This window comes from Lissotriton vulgaris, unplaced genomic scaffold (assembly GCF_964263255.1).
Source record: "Lissotriton vulgaris unplaced genomic scaffold, aLisVul1.2 SCAFFOLD_2113, whole genome shotgun sequence".
In the NCBI taxonomy this organism is placed as follows: Eukaryota; Metazoa; Chordata; class Amphibia; order Caudata; family Salamandridae; genus Lissotriton; species Lissotriton vulgaris.
The window spans coordinates 259138-276291 of NW_028252176.1; the positions used below are offsets into that span (position 1 = coordinate 259138).

The 17154-nt window shown below is 45.9% G+C and overlaps 1 protein-coding gene across 1 annotated transcript in view; it reads right to left on the reverse strand.

The window, feature by feature from the left end:
* Positions 1-7441: 7441 nt before the first annotated feature.
* LOC147662647 (zinc-binding protein A33-like) overlaps positions 7442-17154 on the reverse strand; it is a 90359-nt gene continuing 80646 nt past the window's right edge. Inside the window, exons 6-7 of the mRNA XM_086951025.1 lie at positions 16178-16293; positions 7442-9668 (exon numbers count right to left, since the gene is read on the reverse strand). Coding sequence (XP_086807151.1) covers positions 9124-9668; positions 16178-16293 — 661 coding nt within the window. The 3' untranslated portion in view covers positions 7442-9123. The remainder of the gene's footprint in view (positions 9669-16177; positions 16294-17154) is intronic.

Below are 17154 nucleotides of genomic sequence, written 5' to 3' on the forward strand. Positions count from 1 at the left end.
ATTGGAGGTCGCTCATTCATGCTCCGGGCCCCTCAGCTTTGGAACACTCTGCCCTTGACTTTACGTAGCACCTCAAATCTGCTGGCTTTCAGGAAGGGCCTGAAAACCTGGCTTTTTGCTTCCTAGTCTCTTTTGTGCTCTGTTGACCCTGCCTTCTTTTAATCTGTTGTGTTGCGTTGGTCTTCTTAGGTTGTCAATAAAGCGCCGGAACACTCTTTTGAGTAGCCGAGCGCTATAAAAGACACAATATAACATAACATAACATAACATGCCAGGAAATCTGGGACACTGAAATTATTAGATATATGTGGTTAGAAGGGAAAATAGCCAGAAACTTACACTGGATTCCTTGTATTTCAGAGGCAAAGAACCATTTCACTGGGAACCAATGAGAACAGTGGTACAGTGCTGTAAATTCTGGACATTCAATGGGGCACCTCCACACTGATGGATTACTACTGGCAATGCCGCAAGTTAACCTACACTCAGCTTGTTCCTAAATGGTGTGGGCTCTGCTCCCTAGATACCATACACACTCGAACCCAGGTTGAAGATCTGTCAGAGTTGCAAAAACACCTGCTAGGGAAGAAGACAACTTTGTTGCATCAGGCAACAAAGAGAAGAACTGCTGAATATTTTGATTGGGGTTAGCGCAAGAACATTCTGGACGAATTCAGACTGGTTTCTGACACTCAAATCAACGAAGGGGGGAGCGAGGGGGGTCCATACCCTTCTTCACAATGCAGATGAAAGTGAAGGACCGCTGGTTAACAATAACCAAGTGGGACCTGCTCAAGATGAGGCACAGTACAGAGTTTGGCCTTAATGTGATCCAGGAAGAGCTGAGAGCCATCTGTCTCATCGTGATGCAACATCGATATGTGTTGGACCTAATGACCAAGGTGGAAGTAGGGGTGTGTGTGCCAACATCGGTGTTTCCTGCTACACGTTCATACCAGGTAATGACCTGGATAACTGGACTTTAACTCTTTCCATCCAAGCTTTGCGCCTCTTACAAACAGACATGCGTGAGGAGGGAAGTGCCCTTGAGCAGGCATGGTATTTAAATTGCTTTGCTCGTCTCCCCCGGTGGCTGATTGGACTGTGCATATCACTGTTACCTATTCTCACATTTGTATTGTTCTTGTGTGATTTCCTGTAAATGGGGGTTTCCTGCTGTAAAAACACAGCCCTCAAATTAGGTAGAATGCAAGTCAATAGGACAGTAGTAGTAGTCAAGTCTGAATAACATCATGTCTCCAATAATGTGAGTGTCATAAAGAATGGGTTGGATAATGTAGTTGAAAATTCAACTTGAGGGGGAATGTTTATAATGATAAATTTGATGCCAATGCCTACTATACTACACTCGCATACACGACCACAGTCGCTCCACTATTATCAAATTTGCCCATCACGAACTCTCCATCAACCCAGACTTGGAAATATGTGATCAGGCAGGCACTGCAACCTAGGCCTGCTGTAACAGATGAGGTAGAATGTAGCCAGCAGACAAACGCAAGAACAGGAAACTCAGGTCCATCCCCCAGATAAGCGCAGCAACACCACAATGGTCCAGGGAAATTGGCCCCAATAAAGCACACATGGCAAGAGGGGTGTGTGCACATTCCTCAACACCATAGAAATGCTGCATGGAGTAAGGAACCTAAAGCCAATTGTGACAAAGCACACACAGTGATAAGGCGCCCCTCATGCTGGACATCTGGACACACTACCCCGCGGTCCACATTGTGTCCAGGCCCACCTGCATCACCTGCATTTGTTATCAGTAACCCTCTTTTACTTTCATTCATGACAGCATAGAGGAGGCTTGCATTCTTTTACGAAACAAGGATCGCCTGGTGTACTTTAATTGTATCCAAGAACTGTATATAAGCCAGCACGAATTGACTGTACTTTGAGTCAGTAATCAGACTTGTGTCTGTGAGTTGTACTCCTGGCCAAAGTGTTTAACTAAACCAACTGTTCCTGTTTTTTTAACCAACTCTTGTCTTTGTTTTTTCAATATAAATTCATTTTCGAGCAACCAGGGAAGGACCCCCCCTCCTCCTCTGTAGCAGCTACTAGTCGGTCTCACTCCTCAACAGAGATATCAAAATACTAGTTGGGATCCCGTTTGTTCGTCTCAAACGGTTATACCCACACTCATACACCACCCACAAGTGGAGTTTGTCCTGGGGAGATCATCTTGAAACCATCTCTTTATGTCGGCCCCGTCCCTATGGCTAGCCTAAGGTCTCACATAAAAATAGAAATACACTTTTGCTAACAAGTGTGAATTGACCTTTGTTGCATCAGAAAATAAACTTTCTATTTTGGGATGTATTTATATTTTATGTGATTACAATTTATTTTCAAACAATATTTAGTATGAGGGTTGTTCGAAGTGGCCGTACGTATATGTGTATGTGTGTATATGTCATGTGATTTGTTTCAACTCTACTGGAGAGAAAAAATAATTACCATGTATTCTTTTTGAAAGAATTATTTATAGAGAAAAAGTTATATTTCTATCTATAATAATAATAAACAGAACTTTTCCATTTTTGTCTCAACATGCATGTTTCTTACTTTCTCTATGAATGTGCTCACTACCTTGTTTGTGTTTGTAAATAGTTGCTTGAGACAATTTTTTTAGATTCATGGATACTATCCCTGCCTTGAGCAAGTTATCTTGTACCAGGTGGCCCCTCTTTCGTTACCTTTTCACAACCCGGCCTAAATTTGGTCTTGGTGACAACTTCATCGTTGATGTCAAAAGGCTATATGAATCTCTCTCAGTGGAGGTAAACTGAGGTGACTTTATATCCGACCCCTTGCCAGGAGGGAGACAAAGCAGGGTTATCTGATGTTCCCTATTCTCTTTCTGTGAGTCCTAGAGTCATTAGTTGGGGCTTCAAATCAATTGCGGGAAACCCCTTGCCTGTAAGTCGCTCGGCTATATCCCTGTATGAGGCTAACATTCTACTGACGCTCACCGCTCTAAACACATCTCTACCTGCGCTACTGAAATCGTCTCGGAAGCATGAACCGCATTCTTCAGGCAATGGTCAAAACTTGGGCATGTGCCAAAAGACTTTTTGCAGTGGATGCTAACCTACATAACAATGGCATAATGCCAGCATAGGCAAGCAAATGTTAAATTGGGAGCCGTGGCCAATGGCAAGCAAGCAGTCCTTAAAACACATCATAGCCCAGGGAGACGCACAAAACCTTTAAGATGATTTGGGAGGAATTCCACCTACCACAAAGACAACAATGCAGATAGACGCAATTGCGCCAGTGCCCTCACTTAGGCTAGGCATTATGCCATGGGTGATTTTGACCTTTTTGGTGCTAGCCTACTGTGGACGCTTCAAAGGTGTCATTTCGTTTCTATATACTACTCCGACATGGCATCTGCACTCCAACAGCAAGCAAAAAGGTTGTGCAAAACCTGGCAGGCCTGACTTCAAACTGAATATATGGCAGAGGACCGGGCGGAGATACTCGAAACCTAGATCATGGGGAAAGATAGGCGAGAATGACTCTTCAAATTGCGCCAAGACTGGCACTGGATGAATGAAATGGCAGAAGGCACGCCACCTGTACCACTTTTACTGCTGGCACTGCAGACAACCACTGTGAAATAGTGCAAGTGCTACACGACTGTCCTGAAGTGCGCAATTTATGGAATGAGGTGGGAAACACATGGAGTAGTTCAGTGGCCGTATACACCCCAATGCTGCGCCACCATATTGTATTTCAAAACACTGTAGACCCCCCTTTCTTAACCAACCACGAACACAGACTAATTCACATGGCCCTCACATTGGCACACCTCTGCACCATACATCACTAGCGCTCCCCACAGCTGCCTATTGATGATGAATGGCTCACAGAGATGTGCAAGATAACCTCCGATGAGAGGTTCATCTACAACCTATAGGATAAGGTTGAGACCTTCCTCCACACAAGGGGAACAATCTTACTGGATATTCCCTGAGCAGTATTGCTCGGTTAGGTTACATCGAATTTTACATCCTCTCCTCACACTTTATGTATCATTTTATCCCACTCCCTCACATCCCACAGGACAGTATTTCCCATCCTGAGACCCCTCCCCCGGGCCCTGCTGGCACTTACAAGCACTACTCCTCAGCAGGAAGCTGAGACAGAACATACCTTCTTCGCCTCAACAGGCAACTGAACTGCCAACATTGGCCACATGGGATGCTTATGTTAAGATAGCCACAGAAGGCCTCCCGGCACATGGCTGATCCCGCTTTCCCTTGACATGCTCCTTGTCACAATGCTGCTTCTCCCCTTCCCTCCCCTCCCACCATCTTTTCTTCAATGAACATACTTCCTTAGGCCTGATGACTAAGGATCTGGACACATGTGTTGAACAAACATACCCGTCACCTATACAGTCTCTACTTTTCACATTCCGGGCCCACTCCTTACCCCGAGACTTGGCACAGACTGTATCGCTTATCGCTATGCACAGTGCAACGCAATAGGAAACCTGCGCTTCTTCGTGTAGGTGAACACTCATCTCTCCTTTTTCCCCACCCATGGATCATGCAGGATATCTGACATGGATGACACTCTATTGGACTGGGTATGCGCACTATGTGTGAACTGCAGGAGTCCCCAATGGCATATTACGGATCAGTCCTGCACAAACGTGCTACATAAACAGCATGATCTTGTTTGCTGCTCCTAGGACACTCTGAATGCCTGCATATACACCTACGCTTCACCCCAAGATAAAAGGTATTCCGTACTGTAGGAATAGCCTGGGTGACAGTGCCCTTCTTATTGCGCCTGTTAAACCAAACAAAGGGGTTGGGCTCAAAGTCAGTGAGGCTGAGCCGCCAGAAAGGTAAACACCAACTATGCCAAACCTGACCAATCCTTTCAAGTTCAATTCATTCAAGGCCACTTTAATCAATAAAGGTGGTCACCATTCATTTTCAGTTTTTTTAGATCTAAAATATCATCATTCAAAATACTGCCATTGATACCTGCCATTTTACTGGCACCATTGTGCCATGGAGGATCACAATATATGCAGAACTACCACTGTTGGTGAAGAGCGAGCCGGGGAGGCTCCAATGTGTAATTGAAGCACACAGTATGCTGAGAATTATCAACATTCTGCTGAACTATCATTATGGCAAAGACTAAGACCAACATATCATGGTTGCCCAAACTATGCCAGGAATTACCACCATTTCATTTCAACAACGAAAATCGGGGAAGTAATGCATGCACCAATATCTAGTTAAGTCTGTTTCCAAACCTCTTTAACTCAAATTCCAAAATGTAAAAAATATACAAAGCCACCAAAGGAGAATGTACTCACACTAGATCATAATACGAGTTGGATTTTAAAAAAGATATGGTGGCCCTGCTAGGATGTTATTAAAGCCAGGAACAGTAATATTCCAGTGTGGGCACCAACCCCCACAAAATGCCAATAATTTCAACCAAACTGTTTAGTCCAGCATCATAACAGGAGTGGGCCTCTTTGAGTCATGGCTCCACACAAAATGCCAAGAATTACCACTATTCTGCAAGAACTGGCAATATGCTGAAGAAGGGAACCACCATACAATAGATGACCTCAACATACCAGAAATTATCACCATTTTGCCTGGGCCAGACAGACCCCCCCAATCACCTTTCATCCAGGACCCCTGCACCAAGCTCAACAGGCTGCAAACATCTGCTATGTGTTTTCATTGCTCACTTGATACCGGCCCCCTGCAGCGCCCTTTAAGTCTCTAGAGGCTACCCTTTTTAGGTCTCACCTAGGCAGCGCTTGGGCCGTCTCTTCGAGACATGCTCTTTTCAGGATATGGGCATTCAACACGCCTAGTGCTTTTGGTTGGTTAGTTGGCCTGTCTTTCTGAATTCCTTCACTCTTGTTGGTCAATACTGTCCATCTGTCCTGCCTGTGTGTGCTTGGTTCCCTCACAGCAGACATCACCAATTGTTTCTTTGGTTGGCCATCTCTGGCTTGCTGTTGCCTCTTCACTCGTACCCACTCATTCCCGTCATTGCTGCCGTCCTTCCTGCTCTACTGCGGACGTAATGGATTGTATTTTGTTTAATTTACCGACCGAAAAGCATCGTATTCATTGTTCACTCTGGCATGCCTCACCCTCCTGCACGACACTGCTTGCCCACCCCAAAGATGCCTGCATTAAATTCCTATATCTAGATATCTAGATAGTGCACCTAGCCATGGGCTCTGGGAAATTAAACAATTTGTCCATTATCACAGGATGCTGAGCCGACAGAGGACTCGAACACGGATCCCCAGCTCACCAATTGGCAGCTCTCACTGCTACGCCATATCCTTTGCCTAGCCATGTTGCAGGGTGCAGCACTATATATGGCCAAAAGAGCTCCCAAGGGACACCTAGTGACAGCCTGTGATACTGTGTACTCGCAACACAGTATGTTTTCCTTGGAGAACCTTGCAAGCGGTGATAACATGTTTTCCATATCTTGTTTGTTTTCAAATCTGGCTGCCTGTCGCAGGGTAGAGGGCCATTTGTTTTTGCTGGAGATTCTTCTTAATTGTAAACCACACGATAAACAAAATTATGTTAACATGTGAGCATCCAACAAATGCAGTGTGTAAATGCGCTTTGTGTGTGCTGTATTGTGACAAGGACAACAACTTGGTTCGCGCTATATAAAACTCTGTAAAAAAATTCTTAAGCTAATTAGTTATTGCCTGAGCTTGATTAAAAATTATTTCTCCTTAATGGCTTGTTTGATGCATGTGGGGTGCCAAGAACGCATGTTGTTGTGGGGCAGACGCGCACATATGCTTTCATAGCTGTGCCCACAGGACTAAAAGCTCACTCTCCGCTTGCAGAGACTGCTCTTCATTTCTGATCAAAAGGTCTTGCATTAATCAAAGTATGAGCTATTGGCGTTTGCTAATGATGTTTGTTAGTTCGTTTTTTTTGTTAAGAAGTATCTCAGCAGTAGCATAAGTAATAAAATAAAATCCACAAAGCAAGAAAAGGGGGCAGTATCTGTAGAGTTGTAAATGGACCTCAATTAGCCACATAAGGTACTGCACTCTTACTTAAGCTACAGCTGAAACGTTCAGTAATGCAAGACCTATTGAATTGCAAATGCTTGTTTGAGTAGCATGTTTTTACTTCACCTCAAGTGCTTGAGCTTCCATCTTATTCAGACAAGGCTACTACGTTACAATCGTACTTTCTGAAAAAAATGAGTAGTTGTTTTGTTTAAACATATCTACACAACAACTAACTTGTTAAAGCACGCATTCAGTGGCCATACTGTTTTGAGGTACACGTGGACGTGCAAAAACATAGGATAACAGTTAAGGTTGGTCATAGATCGACATGGATTGTTTAAATGAAGAAATAAGGCAGACACCTTGCACTTGGGTGTTAATAGTGGACTGTTTATATTATGAACCAGCTTGGTAACAAATTGAACAGAAACAGCTACAATGTACACAGCACATCACAATAAAATCAAGCTGTAATGACTAATATATGAATTGCACACATGCAAAGGGTTAAAAGCAGAATTTCCTTTTTCTTAAAGAAAGATAAAATAAGCAAACAATCATGTGACATTTCCAACTTAAAAACAAGACGCTTATCCTTGTCGGTTGCAAGTCTGCAGCGAGCGAGTTTGATCTAGTTCTGTGCTTCTATTTACAGACACATTGCAGCTCTATTTACTGAAACTCCAAAGTTGGAGAAAATGGTTTTGGGGCCTTGGTGAAGAATTGTTATAAACCTACTGGCATTTATTCTACATGCAATAATCCATATTTGTGAGAAAAATCTAAAAAAAAAAACACATGCTTTTATTTGCAACATTTGCTTTCGATAAAGGTAGTGTTACAATATATTTAAACTATGACCTGAACAGTTGGTCAAATGTGGAGGTTGGGAGTCATCCGATAAGATAGCCCAGTGGTGTAGTGTACCTGCTACACGGATCAAAGTGTAATCGTCAGCACATAGGTTTAAAATACAAGCACGACAGACACAACCTTTTATCCTTCGGGGACTGATAAGTGACTGTTTTTCCCAAGGTTGCCAGTTATAGAACAGGTCATCATTATTTACCTTTTTTCCATAGACAAAAGCCAAAGCTAGGAACTGAAGCATTGCTCTTCAGTCGTGCAAAGTTGGGTTCTTCCTATTTCTAGGATTGCTGGGACACAGTTTCAAGGGGTATAGTTTTATGATTATCATTTAATAAAAGCAAATAAGGATTCCACCATTGTAACTGAATAGACGTGCAGAAGAATAAATAGAGCAATGTCTTCTTATTTTACAGAATTTAGACACCCAAGTGAATTTAACTCTAGTGCAAAACCATATCATGTTTGCTCACTATTATTATGATAGAGCGCCTATATAGACACCACCAGGAAATGGAAAATAGTTTACCAGGCACAGCGGCATAGAGTAGTGAAAGACCTGATCCCAAGCCTATATATAAGGGGTGTGTAAGGAGTCCTACAGTCCCAGGATAGGATAAATTCTGATAGATGATATAAAGTGAATGATACCAATTGGCCAGTTAATTAACTAGTCTACTCCTTGCGGTCGCTTGACTTATCAAATTAGCTGCATAATTATTAGATTTAGCTTTTATGTACAATAATCTTTTTTTTTTTTTACATTTTACTACTTTAAGGCAGACGTATACTGTGACCTGGAGTGATCCTGGAGGTGTGACAGTGCATACACACGACTGACCGAGTTCATACAGATGTATGTGGTTGGAAACAGGCCACCCTTAATGGAAGAATTAAATCCTTGTCTGTTTGGTTTCTCTTTGGCATTCAGTATAGTTCAGGTTCCATTCGGGCAATGAGAGAGGCCTGTTACCAGTCTCCAAAACCTTTGATCAGAACATGGGAGCACACACCAACTCTTAAATGTGAGAGAACGCCATCACAACTCCAGAGTATTATCTCTGTAGATTAAACCTGCAGTTTGTCTCTGGGTCATTGTGTTATCTCCTTCCTCAAAGAAGATAGAAGCCTCAAGCAATGGTAGGGTTGGGGATGGTGGGGGTGGCGAGGATTCTCAGTGACCTCTACAGAGCCAGGTGGCAGATTCTCATTGGCTCTCGGTTTAGCTGTCCATCACTAAAGCAGGTGCTGAAGAAGGGGTAGAACCGGGCAGCCTGAGCATCTTGGAACGTGAAGAGATGCCTCATGTCCTCCGCGTTGTAGAAGCCCACCCTACCCTCTTCACAGGACAGGTAAACTCCCACCTTCCGCGGGCGCGTCTGCAGCGTAAGGGGTTTCCAAGGATTCGTGGCAGCCCAGTACTGTGTACTGTTCCTTAGGCGGAGGGTCCAGTAGCCGTTCTCTGGGCACAGCTTGACCTTGGCTGCCCGGTCCACGTGGTCTGCAGCCACGCCAAGGTCCCACTTAGTCTTGTTGCCCACCCAGACCTCCCAGTAATGGCTGCCGCTCCGGAAGCTCTCAGAGGCCAGCACATTCACGCACTGCTGGAAGCACTTGGGGCTGACCTGGACTGCACGTGGCTTGGGGACTTCCGTCACCTCCTTCAGGTCACCGGAGAAGATTAGGTTAGGGTGCGCTGTCTCTTTGTCAAAAGTCAGAGGGGCTGGAACTGCAATGAGAAAATGGGGGAAACATTTGTATAACAAAGGTCATGCATGCACTGCTGTGGCGTTATGATTTTTCTCGCTTGTTCAAGAGTTTTTTTTCTCCCCAGTGCCCCGAATCTTATGCCACCTGGTGTCAAATACAAATCATGAATACAGTTTAAATATAATCCGGAGGCCGATGCTAGCATTTAGATTAGCCAATACACACTATTAGCATGCAGCATTTGATGTTACTAATTACCAGCCCATCCCCCTTTGTAATCTGCTCTGACAATTTGGAACGCAGAAGCGACTGTGCGGGAAGGACATGTTACAGTGGTAACTTCAATGGCAGACCCCCTCAAGATCTCCTCAATTACTAACGCCGCCTCCATATATGGCCACCTTTATAGAAGAAACACATAGCTTAACAAGCCAGTTTATCTAAATCAAACTGAGAAAGAAAAAGTCATGATCAGATGTTATAATGCAATTAAAGCTGCATGCAGAGTTTGAGCTTCACTGACAGGTGGTGGAAGGATATTATAAGTGAGATCGTGAGAAAAGGCACAACATGCCCCAGAGATAAGGCTCCTGATTAAAGAGTGCTGGCTGCTCAATGCACTCTGTGTGATATGTATGCTCCACAATATCGCACCTAGGGCATTACGCTCAGTTCCTGAAGCCTCTTAAGTATTGAGCCCATTTGTGAAGAACACAACTGAAGTACTGAGTCCAATTTGGGCAGCTCCAATGTAGAGGGTGCCGTTCTGTAGTCTACACTTTGGTATTCTTTCTTATTTTGGAGGGCACAACTAGATTATGAGGTCATGTTTGGGCAGCCACACCAGAGTATGGCTTCCTGCTCTGAAGACTATCTGCAATAATGAGTCCAGGTCTGGAGTCACAACCTGAGCCCTGTGCACAAGGCTGGTGGCCCCCACCCACCTCAAGAACAAAACATATTTTCACTTAAAGAAAAGAGGCTAGATACACATATTGAATTTCATTAACGCACAAATACGGTACAAGAGGTAGCTTTATTTAGAGAACAGTACCCTGGTAACTGCTCCCTATGAGATAGAGCAAGACATGGATAACATTGAAAGGGCTGGGGAAGTCCTTGGGGAGTAAAGGCACTAAATAATCACGTGCAGAACTGGAAGTCATGTAAGGCCTTGCTGTGCAAGCAGGCAGGACATCGGATGAACAGTGTGGATCTGACACGAACATGCTGACCTGGGCAATTGTTTACTTTCCATTCTTCACACTTCCAGAGCGGGCCACACTGCTGTCCTCAGGGTTTTGGCCCATACATTTTCAAGACAGTTGAAAGCGCTTTCCTGAGTCGTGAAATTCTCCTAGCCCCAGTAAAAGTATAAATCACCAACCAGACATAGTAACATTACACTCACAAAACCTACTGCACAGGGGTTTACAGTAAAGGAAATCTGTTGTAGCCAGGGCGTTAAGTGGGCCGGATCCCTCGGGATCTCAGACCCGTTAGTAATTAGAAATGGAGAGTAAAACGGGTCCCTATCGGTCCCTATATTCATACCCTTAACCCTACAGGCAAATAAAACTGATCGATTTCTGAATAATTAATGGAAATCGCCAATGTATATTGTAAACAAAAAGAGAGAGAGGGTGTTTAACTATGTGTAGGGAGGAAACTCCTGGTCCCCTGTTAAATACTTTCAAAAACAAATGGAAGAGTACCCCCGTGAGGCTATAGTAGAATGAGCCTCTGAAATCAAATGTATTGTGGTGCACGTGGTGCCCAACCAACCAAGGACAACATTAGTCCTTTAAGAAGACCCCTCACTCACCAACCTGGTTGGTGACATGCTTCATCATCGGGGTCTCACCCCGAAGGCCGAGTCCCAACAGGGTGTGCTTCGACACCTGATTACAGTGGAGTGGGTATTTTTCTTTTTATATGTGCAGTGAGATATTTAAAAGTGAGTGATTTAAAAAGGTGTCCAATGCTACTCGCTCCTGGACTTTATTCCAGAGTGATTGGACACAGAGTATAAAATTTGTGAGACCTTTGTCTAGTTAGGTAGGCTGCGGTGGTTGAGACGTGTGGTGTATTAAAAAAGGCACATGTGTTATGTGATTAAAATATAGGTCTACATGTTTCAACCATGTTAATATCATCGATTTTCGTCAGGACCAAAGTGAATGATCTGGGTGGTGCACACACGCTAAGGTGTGCCCTGCCCTGCCCTCGATCAATGTGTAAACAGGAACCACAAAATTGTAGTTCACACAAAAAGATGTAAGGCGGTCTTCTTCCCGGGTCTGGAAAAAAACCTGCAAAATAAAGGTTGTAGGAAATGGGGTTGGGACCACAATAACAGAGGACAAACAGGTTGTCACACAAATAACAAACATAAACATGCAAGAACGTGCTCTCGAAGGTGACAACCAGACTGGGGTGTCAAAGTCATGGAAGTCCCTATTGCAATATGCACAGTGGGCCGGGCGTGATCAAGTGACCTGCACTAGTTGCGCATTTCCCATAGTGTGCATACCGGTCAGTTAAAACAATCAATACATCCCATTCATATAAGTAATACAAACTATTACCTAGTAATGAGGGACGTGGGTGAAACAAATGATCACGTGTCAGGGCAAATGAGGGGCCCACACAACTGTAAATAGACACCTTAAAACCACCTCAATCAATCTTGCGATAAATGAAAACTATGTGCTGGTCAGATCTTGTCAACGTGTAGTCAGTGGACCACACACAATCACACGTATTCTCATATCACTTGGAGCAGGCTTACTCAGAGTAAAGAAACTATTTGCTTCATGGGCGTCCCGATTTCAATGGCTGATCGCTCATGTAATCTGTTTTGTCGGAAGACAATGGGTAGAATCAGAACCGGAGTGCCGTAATCGCTTGGGGGTGATCGCCAACATAAAACAGCGAACTTACTTGTGGCAGGATCCTGGAGGTCTATTAACCTACTTGGTAACCTTCATGGAGCCCCGTTGGTAGTGACCAGCGATCAGCGCGTGCACTGTTAATAACTCGAACACTCAACTTCCGGGATTCAGCCGCAGTCGGAGCACGTGAGACCCGACAGCCAATGGGATTAGGCCACAGTGGGAACACGTGGAGCCCGACAGCCAATGGCGGTTAATGTCAGCTGACACGGCACGGAGGCCGTGGGTAGTCATGGTAACGTTGCTCATACTGCTGTCGGTCTTAAATAAAGTTGTGACAGTGAGTTGTGAGTGTGGATTTACAATATGATCAGAACAGTGTGTGTACCGCTAATGATCATGGATGTAGATTGAGTCCACAAACGTTATATAATGTTCGGGAGGGGGAACCAACACAGAGTATTTTGAACAGGAAAAGAGAGGGGGGGGGGGGGTTACGAGTAAAACTCTGTATATTCCGGCACGGAAGGTGCCAGGGGTACATAAGGCAGCTATGGTCATAAGTGCTGCCAGTCTACTATGGCTCACCTGAACACCCAGCATTTGGGATCTAGGTAATGATACAGAGAAAGAGTCGGAACAGATTGTTAGGAGGCCTATTTGGTAGAGTTCATATGCAGATGGACACTTATCCCATGATGGAGTTCCAGGGTATATTGTCGTTAAGACCAGTCTTCTTAAAGGACTAATGTTGTCCTTGGTTGGTTGGGCACCACGTGCACCACAATACATTTGATTTCAGAGGCTCATTCTACTATAGCCTCACGGGGGTACTCCTCCATTTGTTTTTGAATCGCCAATGTATTCCACGTCAGTGATTTAGTTCTTGTTTATATTTCACGTTTTACTAAATATTGCACTAAATACAAGTGGCACACTATAGGGATCACAAACATGTAGTTTACATGTTTAAACCATGACTAGAACTACTTAAACCACGCCCCTTTTAGAGACCCCTGCCTTTTTGCATCTCGCGTAAAGCTCTGGTTGTGGCATCTGACAGGATGCAAGCAAGCCCTCCCCAAGTGCAGACTAAATGGTAAGGGTATGTGCATAATCTGATTAACATCAGAGTCCGCCTGGACCAGAGAGAGAGCCGCATCTTCCCAGCAGCCTTGGGACTTTAAATGACCGCGGAAGCTGGTGAAAATTAATTCACAAGTCAAGCACAGGCTGACAGAACAATGACTCGACCCAAACTCCCAGGACGTGTACTAGCAAGCCCGCCTTCGAGGGTTACTCACTCCTAACAATTATCTTTTATGTTAAAATGAAAATACTGAGAATCGCTTTGAGCCGATGAACCAGAGAAACAAACATTTTTCATCTTAAATTATAATGTTCTTCATGGAACGAGGATGTGTTCTTAAAATCATGCTCTTCTCCCCACTCCCCCATCACACGAAAGGCAAATCAAGGCTCTCCTACTCTGCCATTTACAGACTCCTTGAAGCCGAATGCGTGTCTGTAAGCAAGAGGTCTGGTTCTGACGGTTATTCAGGGAGACCCCAGGGCATGGGTACTCACAAACTTTCTCTCTGGGGCCAAATTTACAGTGTGGTTTGTGGCCAAGGGCTGCACCGGTGGGGGCAGGGTCAGTGGGGGAGGGGGCGGGGCTAGAGCAACAAAAAAAACTGTGACCATGAGGTTGAACACAGGTTCCTGCAGCCATCATCCTTTGTTTTTTTCGTCTACTGAGCCACCAGACATGGCATACACACATCTCTCTCTCTCTCCCTCCATGTCTCCCTGACTGTCTCCCTACCTCGCTCCATCTGTCTCCCTCCCTCCCTCCCTCCCCCTCCCTCTCTCTCCCTCTCTCTCCCATCCCTCCCTCTCTCTTCCTCCCTCCCTCTGTCTCCCTCTGTCTGTCTCCCTCCGTCTTTCGCCCTCCTCCCTCCTTCTGTCTTCATCCCTCTGTCGCCCTCCCCCCTCTGTCTCCCTCACTCCCTCTGTCTGTCTCCCTCACTCCCTCTGTCTGTCTCCCTCACTCCCTCTGTCTGTCTCCCTCACTCCCTCGGTCTGTCTCCCTCACTCCCTCTGTCTTCCTCCCTCACTCACTCTGTCTCCCTCACTCCCTCACTCCCTCTGTCTCCCTCCCTCTGTCTGTCTCCCTCCCTCCCTCTGTCTGTCTCCCTCCTTCCCTCTGTCTGTCTCCCTCCCTCCCTCCGTCTCTCTCCCTCCCTCGGCCTCCCTCCCTCGGCCTCCCTCTTTCCCTCTGTCTCCCTCTTTCCCTCTGTCTCCCTCTTTCCCTCTGTCTCCCTCTGTCTCTGTCTCTCTCCCTCCGTCTCCCTCCCTCCGTCTCCCTCCCTCCCTCCCTCTGTCTCAGTCTCCCTCCCTCCGTCTCCCTCCCTCCGCCTCCCTCCCTCCGCCTCCCTCCCTCCCTCTGTTTCCCTCCCTCTGTCTCCCTCTCCCCCCCGCTGTCTGTCTCCCTCGGTCCATCTCCCTCTCTGTGTCTCCCTCCCTCTGTCTCCCCCCTGACTCCCTCCCTCTGTCTCCCCCTCTCTATCTCTCGCTCTCTCTGTGTCTCCCTTCCTCTGTCACCCTCTGTTTCCCTCCCTTCCCCTCTGTCTCCCTTCCTCTGTCTCCCTTCCTCTGTCTCCCTCTTTCTGTCTCCCTCTTTCTGTCTCCCTCTTTCTGTCTCCCTCTGTCTCCTCCTGACTCCCTCCCTCTGTCTCCCCCTGACCCCCTCCCTCTGTCTCGCCCTAACTCCCTCCCTCTGTCTTCCTCCCTGTCTGTCTCCCTCGGTCTTCCTCCCTGTTTGTCTCCCTCGGTCTTCCTCCCGGTCTGTCTCCCTCTCTCTCTCTCCGTCTCCCTCCCTCTGTCACCCTCCCTCTATCTTTCTCTTCCTTCCTCCCTTTCCCTCCCTTCCTCTTCCTACCTCTGTCACCTCACCGTGTGTGTGTCAGCCCGGGCTGAGACAGCTTCCTGGGCACACACACAGCCACACCCGAACACTTCCCAGGTCTTTTAAAGACCATTTACAGGTTAATGAGGCTTTGTTGTATTTTACCTCTTCTTAACCCCCTGCAACTCCACTCTGACTGTTACTGGAATCGCCCAGGCCCACAGAGCAGGGTCTCTCAGAGTCCTACTGCCGGCAGGGTTTGCGGACACTCTTTAAAAGAAATTATAAAAAACACGGGTACAATGTCTGCAAGGGCCGAGGGCCGCAAAAGAAGGCTTGCCGGGCTGCCGACAGCCCGCGGGCCGTACTAGGAGTACCCGTGCCCTAGGGGCATCACTTTGCTCGCTAGAAATTAATGACGCTTTTGGGAGGCAGGCCCAAAATGAGGAACCGTGAGGAAGCAGACATTCAACTAGTCCCAAAAAAAGCGCTCTTATTGGAGTTAGACTTACTCTAGTCAGTTTCAATAAAGTGTGGCCAGATGACCTAGTTATAATGCAAAGTCTGCCACTAGCTCACACTGTGTAATCCTGGAAAATCAATTCATCTTTACTGTTCAGACTAGGCTTGCATGTGGTTAGTAGGAGACAGGCAGAACCTCAACACATTTTAGTGTAGTTTTCAGACAGACATTAGCAGTAGTCGGGGACTTCTATAGGTGGGTACCTGGGCGAATGGACTTCAGCATCTTCCTCCACATGGTGTACTGCAGTGGTCCAGAGTACCTCTCGATCCACAGGTCCGTGCTGATTTCAGGTATCGGTGGTAGGGGTGCAGTGGGCCTGAGGGGAAAAAATAGAAGGCTGACAAGAAAGTAAGCTGGGAATCAAAAGAGGAAAAACAAGAATTTCCAGGGTTCCTTATTGAAACTTTTGGTTCGACATGTTCTTAAGATCTGTAGCACTCTCCAGTGGCTCAGCAATTTATGGAGGGGCACTACTCTTCAGTGGACTGGCAAATGTAGATCTGCAGTGTTATCTGGCGGCCCAAGCATCTAGAGAATTCCACTAACAAACCAACATGCAGTGATGCAAACGGTACAGCCGTTCATGGATCAGAATTGCTCCACAACATAAGTTATATGCGCATTTGCTACTACTCAGACTGCCACCACGGTCTCATATGACCCCTCACCTGAGGGCCCTTCATTGCCTCCTGATAAAAATAAAAGAGGGTGGCCTTTAAGGGTATGGTCCTAATGCACAAGGCCATGCATGAGACAGGCGCGCACTATCTCAGTGAGAGGATCCGCATCTACACTCCAGCTCGCATCCTTCGCTCCTCCTCTGCGCACCTTGCAAGAGTGCCCAGAATCAACTGCCTCAGAATAGGTGGGAGATCCTTTTCCTACCTGGGCCCACTCCATTGGAATAAACTTCCATTAGACCTTCGACAAGCCCTCCATTGATTTGTTTAAGAGTAAAATAAAAACCTGGCTCTTTAACAGTTAATCCAGGTGCTCCGGTCGGTCTCCCATTGCCTAGCGCCAGGACACTGCTGAGTAGCTGTGCGCACTATAAAACAGTATACCATAACATCTGTGGTATTTCCCAGTTCCACACTCTAAAAATACATAGCTACTATTAATGTTTTCAGGGATAATTGCAGTGGTTTGCACTGGTATATCTCGCACACACATCTAC